This window comes from Pseudopipra pipra, chromosome 10, assembly GCF_036250125.1.
Source record: "Pseudopipra pipra isolate bDixPip1 chromosome 10, bDixPip1.hap1, whole genome shotgun sequence".
Taxonomy (NCBI): Eukaryota; Metazoa; Chordata; class Aves; order Passeriformes; family Pipridae; genus Pseudopipra; species Pseudopipra pipra.
In genome coordinates this window covers 15441148-15460125 of record NC_087558.1, presented here as the reverse complement: position 1 = coordinate 15460125, position 18978 = coordinate 15441148, and the positions used below count along the sequence as shown (strand labels likewise).

At 41.7% G+C, this 18978-nt stretch overlaps 1 protein-coding gene and 1 long non-coding RNA gene across 2 annotated transcripts in view; one reads left to right on the top strand and one right to left on the bottom strand.

Moving 5' to 3' along the window:
* Window positions 1–1286: 1286 nt before the first annotated feature.
* On the bottom strand, window positions 1287–13967 carry LOC135419715 (uncharacterized). Its single transcript, XR_010433122.1, has 3 exons — window positions 13453–13967; window positions 2475–2586; window positions 1287–1516 (listed from the first exon to the last, which is right to left on the bottom strand). It is a non-coding gene; the product is annotated as an uncharacterized LOC135419715 (long non-coding RNA).
* Window positions 12857–18978, top strand: part of ATP1B3 (ATPase Na+/K+ transporting subunit beta 3) — a 23479-nt gene continuing 17357 nt past the window's right edge. Inside the window, exon 1 of the mRNA XM_064666444.1 lies at window positions 12857–13138. Within this exon, the coding sequence (XP_064522514.1) occupies window positions 13030–13138 (109 nt within the window). The 5' untranslated portion in view covers window positions 12857–13029. The remainder of the gene's footprint in view (window positions 13139–18978) is intronic.

Here is an 18978-nt window from a genome sequence, read left to right as displayed (position 1 = left end):
ATGATGTATTGTCTGATACAACCTAAGAATCAGTAGTTTCTCATCCCATAATGAGAATTCTACTCCATTAAATCAAGCAGTGGATTAATGTTCAAATACTGTTTTTCCTAAATTCCGTGTTCCACGTGATTTTCCCACTTCTGCAGTTCACATTTTTGCTCCTCTCCACATCTTTCTGTGTCAATACTAAATCAAAACATTATATTCTTTTTGATGTGGATGAAAATGTGGTGACAGATGCTGGATGAAAAGTCCTGTAATTCGTGGACTCATAACCCTAATGCAGGATCTACTCCCAGAGAACTAAAACTGAGTATGTGCTCTAATATTTGGTCCTTCTAAAGGCTCTATGTTACACCAGTTCTGGGCAGGGAAAAGAGTAAAGAAATGGATAATCTCTTCAGAATTCTCCATATGCCTTGTACAGAGAATAGTGGATCAAGTGTTTTAAATAAAGAAAGGAAGGAAACTTTGATTTCTTGCCAAGAGATTGAAACCTCCTGATCTCTTGCCAAGCTGGTTTATTTTGCTGCCAGCAGTTTCCTCACCTTAAACAGCTCCTTTTGGTCTATAAAACTAACAGCAGGGAACAAGGGTCTGCAGAATGGCAGTGCTGGCAGAATCTGCTCTAGTCAATGTGTGGACCAATTCACTTTCAAATTTTGATATGTACCAGAAAACACAGCCAGTTCCAGGCAGGGGTGACCTCAGGTGATCCCTAACCAAATTTTACTTTTTTCTCCAAGTACATGAAAGTTGCTGGTGTTGTGAATGTTGATCTCTTACTGCACAGAAAATATTTAGCTGCTTTTGCTATTGAATAAAATATGACCCTGATTTTCAGGATTCCACATATTCTGGGGTTTTTTTAAATGTTGAGATTTACCAAATTTAAGAAACTGAGCTCATTTGAAGTGAACGCATCAGTTCTGACACTTGGCCTCCCTCAAAACTGGTGAGTTACTGCAGTTACATCATGTCCTTGGTGTTGATACAAGTGATTTCAGAGCAGTCTCTAAGCAGACGTGGAGCACAAGTTCTTGGATATTTTGTTTATCTTTTTTCAGTGAGAAGAAGATGGTAAGGTCTGAAGTCAAAGGTTGGCCATGGATACTATACCACAAGGTTTTTAGTTTTATTATGCTAATAGGCCTGGGACCAGACATGTGTGATCAAGTTATCTGCTGTGGAGTAATAAAGCATAAATCCTGGGCACCCCTTCAGCCTGTTGTCCCAATCATGGTTATGTAAGGCTAATTAATTAAGGCATTGATCAGCTACAGGTATCTACTAAATAGAGGGAAAGTTTTTATTTGGAAAATTATAAATTGAAACAATAATGGAAATTACTAATTTTGAGGGGGAGGAAATTGTAATTAGTGAGCTGTATTAGCAAACATCTTCCAGTTTGTGTCTGGATGGACACAGGGATAATCTGTTATTCTGAGATCCATGGAACAGTCACTGCTCCAGACTGTAAACTGTTGTTCTGAAATGACCATGATCTTGGCATTATCTGAAAAATAGACATTTAAAATCAAGTTAAGACAGGATATGCAGGACCTTAAATCTTCACCGTAATCAGGAGTGGCAGTAAATGCATTAATTGTGTTTTGTTCCTGCAATCTTCCGGTAAGGAAAAAAATAGACCCATTCTGTAAAAGCTATTATTTTAAATGAACAATGACTTTTTTCTTTTTTTTCTTCCAATAGCAAGAGAGGATATGCTGTCTGAATCTTTTTTTTCCCTTGGAAATACTTTCTAACTTATAGTAAATCAAGTGAGCAACCCTCTATTAATTTGTTTTTTCCTTTATATAGCTGATAAGAGAATGAAGAAATAATGTTTCAGACCTTGACACATATCTCTGGGTCACTTAGATGATAAGAAAATATTTGGACTGTTTAGAAGAAACTAATTTATTTTGTAATAGTAAGTGAAAACATTTATGAAGCCTCCAACTACCAGGCAAGAACTGCAACATCCAACTTAATGGTGCACACAGAGCTGACTGCAATGAACGTCTGTGTATCCATCCCCAGAGGGATGGATGGTTTACCTACCCGTTTCTCAGTTGCTCAACATACAATTTAAAGACTACTGCACAGTCATTTGTATAGTTTTCCGTTTCTAGTGAAAACAAATGGTTTTGTCAACTTAAAGGGCTTTCATTTCACTGAAGAAGCAAAGCAATGGGGAGGGAGACACAAGGAGGCACTTAAACAGCTTGAGAGCAGAGTATATGTGCTCAGAAGAACTCAATTAAAAAATACTTTCTTTTTTACAAGAGTCTCTGTGGTCACAGATGCTTATCTGTAATTCTGAGTGATACCCTAAGGATTTTTCTGGCTATTCTGCTGCTTCGAGTTCAGAAAGCAGCATTTTTATTTACTTTTTGCTTAATGTTAACCCTTTTTAGAGCAGGGAAAAGTCTTAAAGAAAAAAATATTTTTAACTATATGGGAGGACATACCCTTTTGAAAAAACATGGTCCCTCTGTTTTGATTTGAGCAACAGGCATAAGCTCTAGTGACAAAACACTTCAGATTTCCAGATGCCAAATTGATTTATTCTGAAATAAGTAGCTGGAAAACAAAACAAGAAGTGTACTGAACCCAGCACTACTTGACTCAAACTGCACACAAACTTAGAAAAGTGAGTAATGTGAAAGAAGGAATTTTTTAATTAATAGGAATCTTAATCAGATAATTTTCTCTAGAAATTGATTAAGAATGTATTATTTGACCCAAAAGAAGTGGAAATCTTATGTCCAGGAAACAGAAGAGTATGTATGTCACAATGGGATTTTATGTCTGTTGGTATTACAGAAACCAAGTTAGAAAAGAAGATACTCTATTTTGTTTCAGAGTTTACAATTCTAGCATTAAAACCAGGAGAAATGTCTGTATGATTAATAATGGAGATCATATGTGACTGTTCAAGACATCCACTGCTGGAAATTTATCTCCTAGGTTTAGTTTTTAAATGAACCTTGCTGTGTTTTTTCTGCTGCTACACTGCTGTTGAAGAACAATTCAACAGAGAATGTACTAAAACAGAAAAGAAAAATCTGCAGTAGAAGTATTATGGTTAAATTGATTTCAGAAATTAAATTTACTCTTGTTGGGAATATAGATCATAATGCATGTCATTAGCATTTTTAGCTGATTGTTCTATTTACATATTCATAAATATAATTTTCATATATTATATCGTATATTTATCACTTTTAACTGACAGACCCCATAGTCACCAAAGGCTTTAAAGCAGACCAACTCAGGTTTTTTTTAAAGTGAACCTGCTGAAAGAACCCAAAAGCTTCCCATCTCTGAAGTGAGATGATATTAGCACACAAAACAACAAACACAAGCAAGAGTTCTTTACAGAGAAAGCTGAGGCTTATCAGTGGAGTTGGATTAAAAAGTTTGCAAGTAACCTCCTGGCCAGTGTGCCTTACGCCTTACGGGGTGAATTCCTCAGTTTTGCCTTCCAATTGGGCAGCTTTCAGCAGCCTCCTAATGCATACATAGTTTACACAGCTCCCTGTTGGAGAAACACCCTTATTTCTAGGGCTGGTTCTGAGCCCTTTCCCTGCTGCCAGCAAACCCTGTTCATTCCAGCGTTCCTGCCTGCTGTGCCTCTGCCCTCCCCACCCTCTGCTCCAGAGCTGCTGCTCCAGAAAGGTCAGTGCTTCTCCAGGCTGATCCCCTCTCCCCAGAAGGCTGCAGGAGAAGGGACAGGGTAGTACAGCTTGCTGTGCCATTCAGATAATACAGGCATGTACAATCTCTGCATAAGCCACAAGCAGAGTAAAAGCCAGTAAAATAAATACAATCTTTGGCTCATCATTAACTCTTCAGTGTTACTTTCCCACCTGCACATTAATCACAGGTTAAGAAGTCTGCCCCAAACGTAATTGAAATGGAAGGACAGTAACGAGAGAAGACTCAAAGCTTTGTAAAAAAATGCAGTGCATAAAATTAAAATTATTTTTGCACAGAGATACGAACTGTTCCAAAGTTAACAGCTGAGATTGCAAATGTGGTTTTGCTATTGGCGCCCTTTCTATAGCAGAAAGACACAAAACCTGAATCCCCACTGGCTTCCCCCAAATCCAAAATTTCTTAGGTCTGTGATCAAGAACATTCTTTAGCAATAATTGCTGGCAGTTTTGTATGCTGCATAAACAATTCCTCTCCCACCTAAATACAGAGTTTCTAATTTGTGGCTTATTGTCTTCCAGTTTACTTCAGGGTATGTATGTATGTATACATACAGCAGTGGATGTAGATAAGATGAACTAGGTTTGTATCTTGGTAATATGAATTATTAATGATTAAGTGAAGTGACCTAATTTAATACAAAGTTTTGAAATTAATCCTCCTTCTAAGAATATTTTAAATACAGAATGCATATTTAGAAGACATATGGTAGCTGCCCTACCTTGACTTCACAGTGGGTATTGACACAATGACTTGGAATCTAGCAAAAAATCTGCTCTCATTGAGATCATCTCAACCACTTGACAATTACCAAAGAGGAGGGAACAGACCAAATTGTATTTCATGGTCAAACTTAAGGCAGATATTTAGTATTTCCTGGTGTGGTATTTATTTGAACACTGTTTGGGGCATTATATAATAGATTTGAGAAATCAGCTCTACAGCATACATTGTGTTAAGAGTATGAATTCACTGCCTACAGTCTACACAAATGACCATTTTCTCTGCAGTCACTTGAGTGTTTTAAATGTAATTCAACTCTTATTTTTCTGCTATAGTTATACAGGGCAGTCATTCCTCTCAAGTATTCATTACTAACCTTTATAACCTTGTTAATAACCTTTGTTTTGTCCAAATTTCAGAAACCCAGCTTGAGGTGAAGTGCAAGGATAGTATCTGTACATCAGCCTTAAAACTCTAGGTGTGTGCAGTGCAGTGCCCAGCTATCTTAGTTTGTGTTGAAATGCTGAGAACAGTCTCCATAGCACATGGGAAGTACAGTTCCTTCACCAGCTTCACAAATCACCTTTGACACCCAGAAACTGCACTGTGATTTCTGCCAGAAATCACAACCAGATTTGCTCCTTAGGATGGCTGTAAGTACTTTGTTTTATTCATGTTATGGAACTATATTTTCAAAAATCCATTCCTGTGGCCCCAGATTTGTTAACAAATAGATCTCTCAGTTACAATCAATATGTCTTTGGTCTGAGCATTAGAATGTGCAATTACGTTTGCCCATCTATGCAGATGGGCTTTTATTGTAAATTATCTTGTCTTTCTTCTGATAGCAAACAATTTAGCAGATAAATAAAAAATGAAGATTGATGGTATTAGAGCACAAAGTGCCCATTACAATTACAGCAACAGAGAACTGCAATAAAAAAGACTGTAGAACATTTCAGTCTATGTTTTAATATGATTTGTTTGTAGTTTAAGATTTTATTTTCTCATAGGCTCTGTGATTATAGGTATCTGTGATTATAACAGACCACATTTTGACAGGGTTTTCTTTCAGTTTTTCAGTGAACTATATCCTGCTTCTTCTACTCAAAACACTTCCATTTGTGTATGGGAAGTATCTCTCCCAGCATGTGGAGAAGATACAGCAGTTTTGCTTATTATGTGAGCACTCAAGTGTGGATTTTTGTTGGTTTTGTCTGCAGTGTGAATCTGAAAAAAAAACCTTCCCCAGCCACTATGTATTAAAAAACCTGTATTTTACCATCATCTTGTAATAACCACTGTTGCCCTTAAAGTATATAGAGATCAGCTAAATGTTCTGGTTTAAGTATAGTTTCCTTTTAAAGGACTGCATCTGGCAGTAGGAGGCAGAATAAACATTTTTGATTGTATTATGATTAGGAAGCAATGAAAAGGGAGGCCTGTTGTATCTGCTTGTTTAAGTGTGAGAGAAATTGGAAAATACATTTTAAAACTAATTTAAAACCTTTATTGGTGGCCCTTTGGGGAAAATCTGCTAGCATTTACTAGGAATTAAACATGCAGGAGCCTGTAGAATCAAAAGAAATGGGCATATGGATCCAATGTAGTTCTGATTCTTTTATATTATTCCTATAATATTTATTTATAAACCTATGTTATAGACTACAAAGTGTACCTACTGCTCTTTTGAAACCACAGATAGTTAAAAATCAACCAAAATCAAGTGCTGAGAGTTTATAATTTTGTTTAAAAGGATTTGATAGTTTGCTGTAGGGAGGTAGTATAATCTTACCAAAAATGCTGTAAAAAAGTCAGACCAAAAATAGAGTAATGGTGGAATTCCCACACATTCAGACTAGAAAGAAAATGCTGACTGTCATTTTCCATTTTCAAAAGTTCTTCTTTTTTCAACTTCCTCTTTCAAAATCATATAAATAAACAGATTGACTGCCTAGCATAAAAAGTGGACATTATCTCAATTTGTAAGCCTTGTGACTCTCTGTGGACATTCCACAATTGTACTTACTATAGGGATACTCCCTACAAATGAATTTATCAGGAACAGATGGATGTAGGGCTTAATGGAAAAAATGCTGAGCATTTGCAGTATCTTTTGTGGTTAAGGAGAGGAGGAAGGTGATGAGCTTTTTAACAACTCTAGCTCTCAGGGAGGGACAGAAATACTCACAAAGACTTAATAAATAACCTCAGATAAATAGACTGGTTAAGAGCTGTTCCTATACACCAGTAAATATTAAATATTTTTATAACTTCAGTTTGATGTCACCATCACTAAGGTGTATGTATGTAACACACACTATTTGGATTAGGAAGTAAAACAGAACATACCCAAAACAAGTAGATTACAATACATTTTAACAGTTAAAGGGGAACTACATTTCAATGGTTTATATAATACTGTGAACTTTCTGCTAAACAGTACATAAAAGCTGGCTTGCTATAATTTTTTTTTAGCTAATGTATGCTCAGAAGGACTAATAATAGGCCTTGTGAGTCACAAGCATTCATTAAGTAAGCCACCAGAGTTTAAAAAACATAACGGTTGAGATCCAGTCTGTTTGAAGTGAACAAGTAAATTAATATGTTTTAAGAAATAGTGACTCTTTTAAAAACACTGTAATAATACGCCTCTAAATATTTAAGATTCTTTATTCTATGCAAAACCAGCATGTTAAATTACTGGATTAGCAAGAATATCTTTCAAGACCAAACTTGAACCCATCTTGTAGATTTTGAAACACATTTGGAATGCTTGACTCCCTCACAGTGGTCCCAAGGGGAAATGTGTTACTCTCACTCGTGTCTGGTTTCTGGAGAAGGCACAGTTCCGACGCAGCGTTTGGTTTTCAGTGAAGAGCTGCTTTTGACTCCAGTTATCCAGCTGGCTTGATATGGGTGCAATTAAGTCAAATGATTTGTTCAAGATCACTAAGGGAATTAGTGACTTGACTGGGGGAAGAAAGTTGGACTGGGAAAACTGAAAATACTAGTTCCCATCGTGGGACAATTTCTCAGTAGCATTTAAGTAAATTAAGGGGCAACCTATTGTATTTCAGAGTCATCTGCACAAACTGCTGCATTGTATAGACTAAATTTACATCAGTGGGAAAATGTAGATGCAGAAGGAAAACCAAACAAAAAAAATGAACACTTTCATGTGATAGATATCTTAACAGACACATCAGATAAAGAAAAGAAAAATTTAAATTAAAATTTGTCTTCCAAAGCTTTTTGGTTTTTAGGTATCACTTTTAGAGGAAAAGTTTTTAATGAGTCTTTCTTGCTCGTCTTTAGTCGTGTACTAGCCAACCTTTAAAAACTGGTTTCTTTTCCAGGACTTTTCTAATTTACAGGTGTTCTTTGTCTTTGTTGTTGTTGTTTAATTATATTTTCCTTTCCTCATTTTTTAACAACCTAGAGACATGTTAGTACTATGATGGAACTATCATGTCAGCATGATACCACTTCTTTTATCAGTAAGATTAGATGACTGCAAAAGACTTTTCCCTGCTGCATGCATTGATTACTGATAAGATTAAGGAGTTGTCATCTTCCGTGATAACAGAAAGCAATGACATATTAGCATATTAGCTCACAATTGGCATCATAAAATTTGGTGGTAAAGGAATAATGAAATTCAGTATTTTCTAATATGTCTTCAAGGGCAGAACAGAACGCTCCAGCAAGGATAGAGACTCCTGCAATTGCTTTCTACCCTCTTCCTCTTTCCAAACCTGACCTCCCTTCTCTAGGACTTTCATTGCCTCTAACATCAATTTTTCAACAGTTTTTTGTCTTCATACACTCTTCGTTTCAGCCTCAGTCTCCTGCCTTAGCCAGTGCTGGCTTTCTCCTTGGCTTGCTGCCCGAGTCCCCTGCTGAACTCAGGATGTGGTTCTGCCAATCTAATTGTGGGCTGCTACTGAAAGGGGTAGTCCGTCCCATTCTTCCTACTGTCTGTCCTGATCTCCCCTGTGAGCTGAGTCAGGGAACTAAACTTGTATAGATCCTTTTCTTTCAGTTCAGCTCTCCTAATCAGGTCATCATGGGGTAAAATGAACACATGCTAAAAATCACAGTCAGGGTTGGAAGGGACAGTGGAATAGGAAGAGGAGGAGGGACTATTCTCTTACAGCAGCACTTGATAATTAATGTGATTTTCATCATTAAACTTAATTTTCAGCCCCAAACTCCTCACCCTGTCTTTCCTGTGCTTCATTTTCCCTCTTTAGCCCCTCTTCCAAATGAGTTCCCGTTTGCTCCTGCCCTTTCTGCTCCCTTCCCAGAGACATCCATCAACTGATGCCAGCTGTCTTGCCCAGCTGCTTTTTTCTGCATCAGACCAGTACTTCACTGATGCAGCACAGACAGACCTTACCAGTATCTGCCTGTGGTCCTTCACTCAATTGCTGTTTACAAAGTATTAGCTCAAGAGGAGAGAAAAATGTTTAGCAATTAAGACAGATACCTCATTTTTATAAACTTCTCTCAAACCAGATTTAACTAAGAAGCTCTTTTACTTGTCCATGAAAAAAAAATCTGAAACTGAACTCTGACTGCATGTGTTATAAAATGGATGAAAACCCCAACAGTTATGAAATTCCGACAAACTGAGCTTTCCTCGCTTTGAACCCTTTGTATTAAAAATAAGCAGTGAAATAGTTTTCAACAATAGTTAGAGGCTCTTGTTCCTACTGTAAACAAATGCTGAATATCTGGGCAAAAGTCTCCTCTGCGTAATGCAAGTCAACTCCCATTGACTTCACAGGAGTTATGGTGCTATATGAGAGCAGAATCCTGTCTCTGTGAATAAAGGAGTTTTTTCAAGAGTGAGGGGGCTCTGCACAATGAATGCATTTTTACCAGCCCTTTCTGATGCATTGGCAAACTCCCAAACACAAGAACTGTTTCTGTAGTCTTTCTACTCTCACAATGACACACATTTTCTTTTTCATTTTTAGTGGGAAGTCTTTTGTATTTTTTTTTTCTCATGAAAATGTGTGTCTTATGTTTCTTGGTATTTTGTACAGTGAAGTGAAAAGTATTTCTCAGTCATAGTATTTTTGAAGTTGGTCTTTCCTGAGTTTATCATGTATCTTCTAATTCCAGCTTAAAACTTAGCTGAAGATAAAGCAGCAGATTTGAGCCTGATGCATACGTCTCTTGCAATTCAAAAGCTGCTTTGAAACGAGACTGGGCAGGCTCCTGTGGAGGTTACAGCAGCCCCAGGGAGCTATCCAAGTGGTGCCAAAGTTGTGTCATGCTGTGGTCCACCCTAGACCCAAACTATAAAAGAGGGGGGTGGCTTTCTAATCTTCAGGAATTCTCCCATGGGCCAAAGTGAAATTCCCTTTAGCAACACAAGAAAAAATTAACTTGGGCTGAAGAACTGCCCTCTGTAGAGTTTCTGTACTGTACGACTGCAATCTTGCTTCCCATCATATTTTATTTTTTGCCTAAAGTTCTGCATGACAATTTTTTAAAAGAACTTAGCATGTATGTTTGGACAATTAAAATTTTTAAAGTTTGGAATTTTTTTTGTGTTAAATGGTTTACATTTTTATCATCATCATACCTTATTTTCTTGAGAGTGAGTCAAGGTGGTTAGCTTCCTGTTGTGCTTTTGTTTCTGAGGAGCATTCCTAGTGTTGAATGGTCTGTGAGGTGAGCCCAAACTTGTCAATGGTCAGACACCTATGTTCAGAACCACCAGTGTCACTCACTCATTTCTCTCTGTGGAACCAACTCAAATATTTCAGTAACCATCTGACACACACAACTGGATTTCTTCCAAAGCTGAGTTAAAAGCTGTCTTTAAAAAGTATATCTAATCTCATTATTAAAATGCAAGCAAATGTGTACCTAGTATCTCTCCTGATATAAAGCATTTAAATATTTAATTGCCCTCACAGTCAGGAAATGTCAACATTAGGTTTGTCTAGTTCTAGTTTCCACCAAATGGATATCATTGCCTTTGCCAGCGAGGTTGGAAAGGTCATACTATCAAGATCTCTTTTCTATATTTAAGTACCTATTCAAAGTAATCCAGTTTCTTGTCAGGTTTGTTTTTTTTGTTTCAGAAGCTAAATAAGCTGATATGTGGAAGCTCCATATTCTAAGTCAGCATGTTTTCTGCTCCCTGGATAATCTTTCAGTAGTCTTTGAACTATCACTAATATTTTCCTGCTCTTGTAAATACCAGAAGTGGCTGCAGGTGTTTTTGTACCATTTCTTCACCAATGTGTGCAGATATCTTCTTTCTAGAAGACAAGTTTTTATGCACATTCGGTTGCATTAGTTCTTTTCCATCTCCCGTGACCTGTCACTGCCAGGGGTGTGCTGGTCCCCAGCCCAGGCTGAGCCCACACCTGGCCAGGGCCCTGCCCATCTGGACCCCAACTCCAGGGCTCCTGTGGGTAACCCTATAGCAGATCATGTTGTCCTCATTCAGTACTTTGTATTAACTGGAGTATGGAGGGGCCTTTCCATTATTTCACCTGAGATCAGTGTCCAGCTAATGGGTTTGTATGCCCATGAGTCAGAACATTGACTCTTTTGCATCTCAGAAGCAGTTTGATTTTCAGTGGAGGTGAGAACCCACCATTCCATCCAGGTCAGGCTGGGCTGTGCGACATCACTGATTTTAAAAATAAGCATAGTAGCAATTACACTAAAACTAAGCCTCTGAAACTCACTGGAGCAGAGCACAAAAAGATTTCTATGTTTTATGATGTCCAGACCAAAAAGCTTCAGTGGTTGCTGGGTAATACTAGTTCCTTTAATATTTTGCTTTACATTTCCTTTAATTTTTTTTAATATGAATATATTTAGGTGTTGACGTTTCATTGCATAATGCAGGACTTGGTTGTTCCTTAGAGACAATCTGGTTTTTTTAAATCTGTGTTAACTCCCCCAGTCTTTGCATCTAGCAAACTTTAATGTTATTGAATTAGTATGGTGTCCCATTCCAAAAGATGGTTTTAGGTACATTTTGCTGACATATTATTCCCTAAGAGTGTAGGATACCTATTTGAATTAGCTGGGAAAAATAATTCAGCAAAGCAGTTGTTAGAATGGAATGACAGTCAGTCTTTTGCTCGGTGACATTTAGAAGAAAAATAAAAATGGACAGAGCTTATTTTTGGCCTGAAATGGAATCTGTGAGCTGATCAGTATGACACAGCGTAATTAGTGAGTGATAGCTACTTTCTGCTGTTGTTTTACAGCAAATAGAATGATTTGGCTGATGTACTGTAACAGAAGAGGCTACTGGAATCAGACAGTTGAGAGGCAAATAGGTTTATTCTGTTTTATACTTTACTGCTTTCTGGTATGAATTATACTGCAACCATCATAAAAATTAAAACTAGCCACGCTGGCTGATAAATATGTATTTCCTTTTCATTGATTAGTCCTCTTGTTTATGGTTTATCTATGGTTTATGTATATATTTATCTCTTATATTGTTTCTCTTACATTTTAAGATGGTAGTCTGGTGTAGCTTTTTCACTCGGGTTTTATCTCTGGCTTATTGACTGTTTTAAGAACTGCTTTGATGTAGGAACTTTCCTGTTACACTTGAGTTTTGCAAAGTCTCCAGGTAATGCCTTTATTGATGCTGGTTGAGGACCCTATGAGGGAGAACACATTAGAGCTGACCCTCAGGCTGGGGGTGTGCACAGGGGCTGGCACTGCTGCGCTTGGTACGGGGGAAAGAGAATTTCGGGGCTTTTGATCTTGATCCACGCCAAGGAGTAAATGGAGTCTGCTCCTCTGCTACCAGCCGGGGGATGGGGAATGGGGCTATGTGCTGTTCTGACTTGGACCTTCAGGAAGGCGTCAGCAAGTGAGCTTTGGAGGCCTTACGCTCCAGAAGTCGTATTACCAATAGCCCTTCCAGAGCATCCTGACATATTCGTGTTTTTTCTGCCGGTGTTTCGGGATTGTGCAGGATCACAGGGATGCCGAAATGCGGATTACACGTGTCCCCTGGTATTTCCCTAAGATGGTCAGACATCAGGAATCGTCCTGCACCGCCCGGGGTCCGCAGTGCCCGGAACCCAGGCCGGGAGGGGACCGGAGGGGCTGGAGCGAGACCCCCTGGCGGGCGGGGGGGGCAGGTGCCGTTTGGGAAGCGATGTGGCCGCAGCTCCGCTCCGTTCCTCTTGGATCTGCCCGTACCCGGCACCGCCGAGGCCCCGCGGCCACCCCGTGTCCCCCCCCCCGCTCCCCTCAGGGCCGGCGCGCGCCGGGGCCGAGGCGGGCGCGAGGCAGGGCCGCGTGCGGCCGCAGCGGGCGGCGAGGGCCGCCGGGGGGCGCGCGCGCGGCGGGCGCGGATTGGCTGCGGGCGGCGCGCGGCGGGTCCCGCCCGGCGCGGGGGCGGGACCAGGGACGAGGGGCGGGACCGGGACGGGCTCCGCGCGCCGGCCCCCGCCCGCTCTCCCGCCGGGCGCCGCGGCCGCACTTACTTAGCGGTTGGGAGCGGGCGCTGTCTGCGGCTTTCTCTGCCGGGGAGGCTCCACCGCCGGGGTGCGCGACGCGGCCGCTGCTCGCCTCGCCATGTCCAAGGAGACGAAGAAGCCGTTCCGCCAGAGCATGGCCGAGTGGCGGCAGTTCATCTACAACCCCAGCAGCGGCGAGTTCCTGGGGCGCACGGCGAAGAGCTGGGGTGAGCGCTGCCGCCCTAAGGGGCACAAGGGCGGGGCGCGGCGCCGGCGGAGCCGAGGGGCGGCGGGGAGCGGGGCCGAGCGCGGGAGGAGAGGGGAGGGGGTGGGGGGTGTGCGGGGGCGGGATGCGGGAGGTTCCCCGCGGGGGCGCGGGGGGATGCGGGGGCGGCGCGCGCCAGGTGAGGCGGCCCCGCGCGGCGCACGCGCCCGGCGCCCGCTACAACCGCCGCGCTAAAAATAGCACCGTCCGTGACAGCGGGGGCGGGGGTCGGGGATGGGAAGGGGAGTTCCCGGAGCGCCCCCCGGGCCGACTCACCGCCCACCCGGCACCGGTCCGGGCCCGCCGGCTCCTCCCTCGCCCGGGCCGCCCCGGGGGCCGCCGCGGTGGGACCGTGATGGGCCTTGGGTCGCGGGGTGCGGGGCGGCCCCGCCCGCGGTGTGGCCCCCGCAGCCCGCGCGTGCCGGGGCAGCTCCGCCGCTCCAGCCCTTCCCAGCGCGCCCCCCCCGCGCTCCAGCGGCGCAGGGAATCCAGAATGAATGGGCGCAAATTGCCTTTGTACTTGTGGCTGTGGGACGGGGAGGGGGAGCACAGGAAAACCCCCAAACCCCAAAAAAGTTCATGAGCCCCGATTCCAGAGTGAGCGCTCTCTGTCGTTGTGCGTCATCGTGCTAAATTTGTTCCAGCGTGGGGCTTCTGGGCCTTTTATTTTCTTAAAGGAAGCTTTCAAAGGAAGGCTCTCCAGTAAAGCTTGTGAAGGCAGTGTTTGTTTTCCCATTTTCAGGTAGTCATCCCATTGCTTTCCTCTGAGCTGGAAAGCATGTTATCATAATCTCGTTGCTTCCAGTAAAAATATTTATATTTTCCGAATGTGTTTTCTCATATTAAACCGTACAAATGCTTAATATTAGGATGTTTCTTCAGCCCTCATGGGACATATTTACTGACTTTAGAAAATGCTGCGTCTCCTCCCAAAACTTGGATGTAGTTGGGATACTTAAACGTTGTCCTTACAAAACCAACAAGAATCTCAGCGTGGTGTAAAGGAACAGGCCAATACATCCTTGGCCTTGACACAATCTCAATGAATACTAATGTTGAAATAGTGAGGAGGAGCTTTAAGCGAGCTGTGCATGGGGTGTGCTTTCTCTGCCGTGCCAGTATCTCCTGTCTGTCAGGAGAGGGCCCGAGCTCTGACAGGAGTTCTCTTCCATTCAGATGGAAATAAGAGCTTGCAGCTACTCTGCCATTTGAATAGCAAAGGAGAGGAAATTTCCACTATGCTGTTGTCTACTGATCTTTCTGTACAGGCAGGTTTCCTCAAGTGCGTGGGCTGGGTGTGTGGATTGCAGAAGTCTGGCTGTGTCATGAGTCTGAGGAGAACAGACTGCAGGCATGTTAGAAATAGCTTGTAAGTTTTTTCAACAAAAAGTGAAGATGAAACCACCTTGTCTGTTTAAACCTGTCTAGTAGGGCAAGTCAGTTAGGATGTTCCTAGTCTGTGTTAGTCCCAGACCAATAGATAACACTTGAAACATAAGTGAGACGACTTAGTTGGTATTTGAGTTTCTACAGCTACTAGATAAAAGATGTTTTTGAGAAAGTATGTATAGACAGTTTGAATAATTTTACTGTGTGCAGTCAGTTGGAATAGTTGTACTTCATTAATAAGTTTTCTTTAGTGGATTTAGGTGATTGGCATGTAGTTAGTGCTATATAACATTTCCTCAGCCTGGACATTAGGAGGTGAATGTTTAGTGTCACTATGAATTTTCAATGTATTTTTTCATCAATATTTGTTTTGGTATTTTGTGATTACCATACTGTGCCTGTTTAATTTCGTTTAGTTATAGTCTGACTGTTTTGGGATGTGGCATGTGGCTCTGTGTTTGGTTTCCCTTTTTAATAGCAGGACACTAATTGTGTGGCTCTGTTGGCACAGAAGAATGTGCAGGGTTTGGTCTGGTTTCTGCCCTTGCAGTACTGGTGTGAGCTTAGACCTGTCTCACTGACAAGTGTTCCTCTTCTGTTGCTGGTCTCCCGGCTGAAAGGCAAAGGAGGTAGAAGAGGAAAGCTCTGGTTCCCAGTCTGCTGGGTTTTCATGTCTCCAGGGCAGCACGATGAGAATTCAGTTGGCTCTGGTTCTTCTGTGCATATTCTCTCGTCTCAAGACGTCTTCCTTGCAGGAATAAGACACAGGCAGTAGAGACACTGTTAAATAATTATTCACAGTATGTGCATGTTTTGCCCTAGTCTGAGACAGTCCCCCAGGCTTATGTAAATTGTAACTGCAAGGCAGTGATTCTCCGTGAAACCCAGTGCTGTGGCATTGGAGTACTCTTCTGTCTGCCATTTCTACACCAGCAGTTTGTGAAGAGATCAGACACAAGTAGCTCCTCTACTCATATTTGTCATGTAACAGAGGTATGTTGCCTCTTAGAGTTTGGTAAAGGGTTGCCTGTTTCAATTTGGTGAAAACTCCATAATACGTCTCCTCTTGTGGAAAATAGTTGGGGAATTTCACATCTTTTGCAGACTTGAGGGGTAATCCAATTTGAATCTTTCACAAATTGGTATCCAAACCTACACACCCTCCCCCCCAAACCTATTTTTAATTATTTGGCATAATCATTTGTTGTATTAAAGAGACAGAAAACGCTGGAAAGACTGTTGATGAGTTGAGGTGGTGGCATTCCCAGCAGAAAGGCGTGAGGAGTGCTGATAGCCCTTGCAGAGGTGAAGGGAATGAGGATCAGTGCTGGGGTCCACCCAGAATTTAATCAGGTAGGGCAGAGAAAGGAGCACTTGGCAGACTGCCATATAGGGCCTTTCTGCAAGTAAAAGGAAGATCAGCATTTGACTGCCTGTAATGGCAAGGTGCTGTGTGTGCCTGGGATTAGAGTAGGAATTGTGTGAGATCATCATGAACATACTGTAATGGAGTGCTCACCACACACTCAGGTGTGTCCATAGCCTTACAGGATAGGCAGTAAATTCTTTTCACACAAGGTTACAGAAAAATAAGTAGTGCCAAAAAAGAAAGGCAATATAGACTCTGGTAATACGTCACCTGTGGTCACACTAGATGTGATGTCAAGTGTATTTAAGGCTTTCTGTAAAGGTGGTTGTGTCAAGGTATTTGAGGTAGAGGTGGCATTGTCTTGAAGTACATAGAAATTCAGACCTACTGAATTTTCTTTTGAATGGGTAGTTGCATCTTTCAGTGCACAAATACAGTGTTTGTAATTACAAACAAACACAAAATCTGACCAGCAAAACCCAACACCTTATTTTTAGGAAAGTTTTCCACCATGTCAGTGGATATACAGTTTGATTGGTAGCCATAGCAAAGGATCCAGTTTTGCTTCTGTTTTGTCTTCACTGAGTTCCTGGTTGCACATACAGGGCTGTTAAAGTTTTAGCTGCTTTTCTGAGTTGAATCATCTGTGTTCTCTCACAGTGTTTTGAGCAGAGTTTTATTGTAATTTAGTTTTCTTTACAAGTAATGTAATATTAAACATTCTGGTATCATTGTCTGCTATTGCAGTAGAATATTTTTCCTGGTGCAGATCACTGAAAAAAGGCATCTTGCCTTTTCTTGTTGCAGATATCAGTAAGCTCTAGTGGTACAGTGAGGGTATTTGGGGGGTTTAGGGTTTTTTGTGTTCTAAATGCTTAATCATGGCATCAGACACTGGCTTTTGTGGTTCTTTGCAAGTGTTGCACTTGATGGTTTTTATTGTCTCCTGAGGTGTAGCCTTGTTATATGTGGAGCCCTGGCTTGTGACGTTGGGACTGAAGTTATATTTCTTCCAAGTCTTCCTCTTCCTCCCTCTACTGTTCCTCAGATCTAGAAAACAGTAATTCTCAAGTGTGTGAAAAATAAAATTGAAACATGATCAGTGATTGTTTAAAATGTATACTTATGTTAGTTTAAGGAAAGAAATCCGTCTGCAGGTGGACTAAAATTCCTTGATGTTCCTGGCACTGGTGGTAGTCAGTAGGAACATTACTTGGGTATTTAAATCCCACTAGTTAAAGATGCTGAAGAATGGTCATGCAGGTGATAGGATCAATGCAGCATGGGATCCAACAAACCAGAAAGGCAGCATTTAATTTTTTGCTGTTACAGGTAATGTTGAATAGTTTCTTCCATGTCTGTGTCAGTGTGTGTACTGATACCTGGATATATCTACCTATGTATTGCATGAGGTAGATTTACCAATCTGGTTAATGCCAGACTGACATGCTTTTTTTTATCAGCTTTGCCATGTGAAGTGTGGAAAGCGTGTGTTCATCATGGAAATAATGGCCAGGTGATATCTTGCATTCACCAGTCAGAAATTCTAATTTTAACAGTGGAGGAGTGCTTTGATCCCTGCAAGTGAATTCCAGCTAATGATGGTACCAGCACATTGGTTCAGAAATGGCAGTTTTCCAGATTTGAGTTGCTTGTTCTTGTGGTTAGGACACGAAGAAGGGGTTTTTTGGTACTGTGATGCCCTGTAAAAAGAAAAACAAACCAAAACAACTAGGTAAATTGTAATGCAGAATTTTGTTTTTAGTTTTTCTTATGTTATAGTTTTAATGTAGCGAGATGTTCTGCAACAACTGAATTGAGTTGCGTGATGTGGTAGCTGTACTTTCCATGGAGTAAATGTGGAGGATAGCTTTTCACTGTTACTTGGGTACATCTTGTTTTCTGACAAGAAATCCAGTGTTATGTGAAGTTATTTTGGCAGAGTTTCTTGACAGGTTGTGGCTTGCTCATTGTGATTAGCTTAGGATAATTAGTACTAATAGGCTCACAAAGAGCAGCTTACTCAGTTCAGGGCTGTTGGAAGTTGCAGAGAAGTTTTTTGTTGTTTGGGTTTTTTCCCTTTTTTTAATGTGGCAAAGTAGCATAAATGGGGCAGCTTAGTACTCAATGCAGTGCATTTACCAGCTATATTAAAATAAGAATTAAAAATAATCTATGTGTTTGTACACACATGCGTGCTTTGCTGGACTGGGGGAGCTTAGCAGAGTTTCAGGGCTCTGAATAAAACAGCCTTTCTAGCCTTCATCCAGCTGCATGTTCCCGGTGGATGGGATGCTGCTGGGAGGGAGAGGGACTGGGTGAGGCCCTGTGGGCACTGTGGTCCCCCCACGGAGTCGATCCCAGTTTGGCACTGTTGTCCCCAGTACTGGCGCTCCCTCCCTGGGCATGGGGGGGCTCCCCAGGGACTGCCCAGGGAGCGGTTCTGCCCTGCCCCTGCTGCTGGAGGGGAGGGGGTCCCAGCACCCCCTGCCCCTCTGCAGTAGGGGGCCTTTGTGGGTGGGCACCATCCCCACAAAGGAGGAGCTGCAGCAGGCCTGGATCTGCTCCTGGGGGAGCTCCCGACTGAGGCCCCAGGCAGTCCTGCAGGACTGTGCTTAGGGCCACCTCTGCTTAGAGGGGCACACCAGGTGATGTTGTGCCCATCAGTAATAAACAAGTGGGCAGGGGTTTGTTTTTAATTTGGGGTTTTTTTCCAATGAAGTTTGGCATAATCTTTTAGAGATTAAAATAACGGTGTATTATGAAATAGCTCAATGAAAAAAAGATTTCCCTGACTTTCTTGCTTTACACTAATTGCCATGGAAACTGCTTGTCTCGTCTTACGTGTCAAACTCTTTTTCTGTTCCATTGGAACTGTTTGATGAATGTCTTGGTCACTTGATGGGAAATGTACTTTCTAGACAGCTTGATGAAAGTGTATTCAATAATTGATTAACTTAGAGGGATCCAAGTGAGAGCTGACCAAAGGTTTTGTAAGGGAGCTTTTTTGTTTGGGATGCCCAGAATACACTGAGTATTAATTA